This window comes from Tachysurus vachellii, chromosome 17 (genome assembly GCF_030014155.1).
Source record: "Tachysurus vachellii isolate PV-2020 chromosome 17, HZAU_Pvac_v1, whole genome shotgun sequence".
NCBI lineage: Eukaryota > Metazoa > Chordata > Actinopteri > Siluriformes > Bagridae > Tachysurus > Tachysurus vachellii.
The window spans coordinates 480,001-485,000 of NC_083476.1; the positions used below are offsets into that span (position 1 = coordinate 480,001).

The 5,000-nt window shown below is 39.7% G+C and overlaps 1 protein-coding gene across 1 annotated transcript in view; it reads right to left on the minus strand.

Moving 5' to 3' along the window:
* gabra1 (gamma-aminobutyric acid type A receptor subunit alpha1) overlaps positions 1-5,000 on the minus strand; it is a 25,316-nt gene that overhangs the window by 1,028 nt on the left and 19,288 nt on the right. The window contains exons 9-10 of the mRNA XM_060891018.1: positions 4,626-4,828; positions 1-4,205 (exon numbers count right to left, since the gene is read on the minus strand). The exon at positions 1-4,205 is cut by the window's left edge and continues 1,028 nt beyond it. Of these exons, the coding sequence (XP_060747001.1) occupies positions 3,888-4,205; positions 4,626-4,828 (521 nt within the window). The 3' untranslated portion in view covers positions 1-3,887. The remainder of the gene's footprint in view (positions 4,206-4,625; positions 4,829-5,000) is intronic.

Genomic DNA, 5,000 nt, shown 5'->3' on the forward strand with positions numbered 1-5,000 from the left:
TCATCTGGTGTTTTAGTTGCTTCTTTTTATTTAAAGCTGAACCAATTTAAATGTTTAATTTCAGTATATATTTTCTTCCTGTTATTCTTCTACTTATTATCAGATGTTTATCTATTTAGCCTGCCAGCATTAGCATAGCATGTAGCTATATTTTATGCTAACATTAGCACAACTTTGTCTAAGTTTTAACACAGAACACTTCCTCAGCTACAGTCCATCATACACTAAAATATAAACTAGAGTTAACGTAAGGATTTTATCAGCCTGGACTTCCAGGACTGAGCGTAAATCAGTGTGGCAGAAAAACTCCGACAGTCCAACCTGTGTGCTGATGAAGGACTGATGATGATGATTAGTGATAATTCATTTCTAAGTAAACTCGACAGTTTCCTGCAGTTTGGGGAAGTCAACAAGGACATGCAATAAAGAGAAGCGGAAAACCACAAGAACGAGTTTATTACTAATTAATATTCTGTTTTTAAACCCAAATTTCTCATTCTTACTGTTTGAGCCTTCGCTTTTAATTTTATTGCCATTACAGAAAAATAAAGGAATAAAATTCAAAGAAGTAACAGAACAAAATATGAACGGTACAAATTCCACATTGACACTGAAACTGTACACACCAAAAATAAGAAACATAACGTACTATTTATATATATTTATATATATTTATAACATTTTTAATTGACTGGCAAATTAAAATATCCACAGCTGAAGGAGCGTAATAGAGTTCTTTATTTCCTGTACAATATTTTTGCTCTATTAAGAGGAAAAAAGCTAATTAGCATGTTTCAGAGCTATTCTTGCATAGCACAAAGCTCACTACGTGAATATGTAAATATGTAAATGATGCCTCTAATGTGCAAAATGCATAACAATAAGTCAGTACAAACAATATTTATTCTCTGTAGAACAAGTCATGGAGTATTTATATATGCAGTGTGTTATAGTATAGAATAATATACTGTAGAATGTATATATTTATATATTTATATTTATATTTCTTTACCCATCCAGGCCACACCCCTCTGTCATGTAGGTATGATAACTGATAAACATCCACAACAGAAATGTTTCTATACTCTATCATGTGTAGAACTGGTATCTCTACAGCGTGGGAGTGATGGAGTTCCTGTCTGTTTGCATATCCTACAAATCCCAGAGTGCATTTTGACTCCAGTCACGTGACCTGCTCAGATTCCATGCACAGAGAGAGGAAAGGTTTACAGGAAGGAGCGCATCCCAAGTGCTGTAACGTTGCAAACAGAAACCAGAAACCTTGTGTTTATTGGCTGTGATATGGCCGTGTGCGGTGACGTTTCTGTCCGTTAGAGAAACGTGCAAATGTCCAGAATGACGAGTGTTCGATCGTGAAAAGCCCTTTACTATTCTCATATTGCTACATCAACGTGATTTCTTGAACTGGCACAACACCGAACCACAAAGCGCTTTTTATCTGACATCATGCTACAAGAAAGTCCCTAAATAAATAAATAAATAAATAAATAAATAAATAAATAAATAAGGGAACAGCTAGGCAACTGCTTCATGTCGGGATGCGGCTGGCGCTTAGGAGCGAATGAGGCGGAACTGAAGTGCGCCGGTTCCGGAGCAGCGTGCGAGGCAGGAGGCAGTGTAGCTGGTGCTGTCTGAGTTTTCTCAAGTTTTCAACTAAACACACAACACACTAAGATTAGAGCGCCACCTAGCGAAGGCCTTGTCAGTCCAGGAGCAACAAAAAGGCATCGCTTTGGGATTCCGTCTATCCGCATTCATTCAACAAGCGATGAGCAGCAAAGTAACAGATTTTTGGAATGATCTACGATACGAGGGCTTCTAGCATGCAGCTCTACAACAAAACACGGAAACCAAAGAAGAATTAACTCCACATTAAGGATAAATCCCATCAAGCAGATCGCTTTTTCTCCACATTGATTACGCACAAAATCGTTCTGCTCAACAGCCTGAAGCTGAGTTCACACTAGCAAGAGACCAAGTTTGTTTCCGGTGGGCGTGGCCTATTCTACTTCTCCACTCAAAAATGTCATTTCACTATTGAACTTCTCTTTGAAGGCTGATCAGAAACCACAGAAATCACAGGAAATTCACAACTGCAATTTTTGTCCCTAAGGGGCGTGGCCTATTCAGGCCATGAATTTTATCCACTATAACTAAAATCTTTATCTTATAAATGTTTCACTTCTTCGAGTTAAAATGCTTTTGACTTAATACTGTTTGTTTGTTGGTTTTGGGTGTGTCACGATTTTTTCTTTTTTTTTTTATAACACCTCGTCAAAGTCCACTTCAAGGTAAATTCTTCCACTTTAAAACGTTTGTGTGTATCATAAAAACTCTCACAACTGCTCATTTTGTTAGCTGTGGGCGTGGCCTATTCCCTAAGATAAAAAATGTGTCATATATATTTCAGTGAACAGTCAGGGTTCAAAGCGACTCTGATTATTTCAGTATTAAACTGATTAGTGGGCGGGGCTATGCACAGTTTTAAACTTATTAGTGGGCGGGGCTATGCACAGTTTTAAACTGATTAGTGGGCGGGGCTATGCACAGATTTAAACTGATTAATGGGCGGGGCTATGTACAGTTTTAAACTGATTTTGCGAGCGGGGCTATGCACCGTTTTAAACTGATTAGTGGGCGGGGCTATGCACCGTTTTAAACTGATTAGTGGGCGGGGCTATGCACCGTTTTAAACTGATTAGTGGGCGGGGCTATGCACAGTTTTAAACTGATTAGTGGGCGGCACTGCACCTTATATCAGTAATGTTAATGATGAACTGAACAAGATCAGCATGATGCTTCTCAATGAGAGCAACCACAGCCCCGCCCACTTGTCTTCTATTGGCTCATATGGCCAAGACTGTTGAGATTCACCAGCTAACATTGCTGCAAAATGAGACGTAAACACGACCAGAAACAAATGTGTGTCCTTCACGTTTCGCTTCACATCCTTTCCCCTTCAGTGAGTCGATATCTACACCAGGTTAATCTGATTCACCTTTTTGCGTAAATATTGGCACCCTCTGTACATCCTATCATGCTTCTCTCCATTGTTAGCGTTTAGGACACGGCCCTTCTTTGTGTTAATAAATGGAGCAGTGAGTCATCTGATGTTTTGTCGCTTGCTAGTGTGGACATACGCTTTTATCTTTACATTCTAGATTTAACAAATGTGACCTGCTGTAGGTGTTGGCCATAAATAACTTTATTTATTTATTTGTTTGTTTATTTATATATTTGAGCAAAAGTGGCCATGAACAGCCTGAAAGTGCCTGTTATTAAACCCCACAGCTCTCGTCTTCTTCTCTGCTGTGAAGTGCTTTTATCTCGTAGGTTAAGCAAAGCTCAAAGGGATGACTGACATCTCGAAGGTTTTATAGAATATTTACAGTAAAATGTAATAAAATATAAAGCTTGGTGTCTGTGACGTCAGAACTGGATCCGTGTTTATAGCATGATTAGCGCATGTGTAGGTCCACTGAGACATGATTTATTTTATTGCTCTTGCAATGTCGAAAAATCTATTTCCAATAGAACACATTGACTACGGAGAATGGAAGAACACTCGCAGGTAACGTCGAAAAAGTGCAGCTCATGCATGAAGGTGTGATGAGGAAATAAACAAGGTCCCGGATTTATATACTGCTCAAGTACAGTATACACACAGCATCGTCATGGCAACGCATTTAGCACATTTTGTGGATTTCGTTCTTCTTTGTCTTTTTTTTTTTTTTATATTCTGGGAAGCTTATATTACAGAGGAGGTGAAGCGGAGACTAGAGACTCAACCACTATTTTGTTCTACTCTGAAGGAGACATTTAAAGAAAAGAGACGAGAAAGTAAGAAGGGAAAGGGAAGCTTTAGATTAGTGGGGTGGTAGAGCATCTTGAATTTTGGGTTTTTTGTTTAGATAAGTTGCCCAGTAGACCAGGTTAAAGGTACCAAAGAGCAGGGGAAACGCTATTCTGGCGATCCGGTCAATTTTGCTCACACTGTTAAATGTTTTCTTCGCCTCGGCCGGTTTGGGTTTCGGCTCTTCTTTTGGCTCGGTCGGTGGAGGAGGTGCGCTTTTGGCAATGGTCGCTAATCCTGGATCTCTGGCGATGTTGGGGGCGAAAGCGGTTGCCGTGGCAGCGGTGTAGGTGTTGTTCTTCTTCAGAAGAGACTCCTTTTTCTTCTTTTGCTAAAATGTTAAGGAAGTGAAACGAATTAACTTAACAACAAGAAAACAATCACAGTGAGCTAGATAGCTTAGCAATGCACTAAATATGTAGGTTAGGAACTAAAACCAGGAACTTTGAGCCCAAGAACATTCTGTGGTCTGAAAGCTGATCACTAAACACTACAGCTGGGACATTTCCACAGATTTCACAATTCTCTTTCCGTAGGTCACCTTATTAGCTCTTACAAAGCTAACTGTGCTCATTAAATTGAGTAATAAAAATCATCGGTTCCACTCCAGGTCTGTTCTGAAGCTTAGACCAGGTTTAGACCAAACCCATAAGATAAGAAGATCTGGTAGCCATTTAAACAGCAGGTCCTCAGTGGAATGAGCTCAGTGTTTAATCTAAGAATAAATGAACACATGAATAAATAATGGCACCTTTTCAGGTACGACGCTCTTGCCGTCCCAGGCGTAGCCCCTCTTGGTGAAGTAGTTGACGGTAGCGAATTCGATGAGGGCAGAGAAGACGAAGGCGTAGCAGACGGCGATGAACCAGTCCATGGCGGTGGCGTAGGCCACTTTGGGCAAAGAGTTTCTAGCGCTGATGCTCAGAGTGGTCATGGTCAGGACAGTGGTCACTCCTGCACATGTGAGAAAGAACATTTATCCATCTGGGGTTTTGTTTGTAGTTAATTTGTGGAGATGGTAAAAAAAAAAGGATAGAGGAAAAAAGAAAGATGGAAATCTTCATAAGGCTCAGATTAGAGCTTTAGTTTTTTTAAAGGTTGGAGTTTAAGCTTTATTTATTTTTTA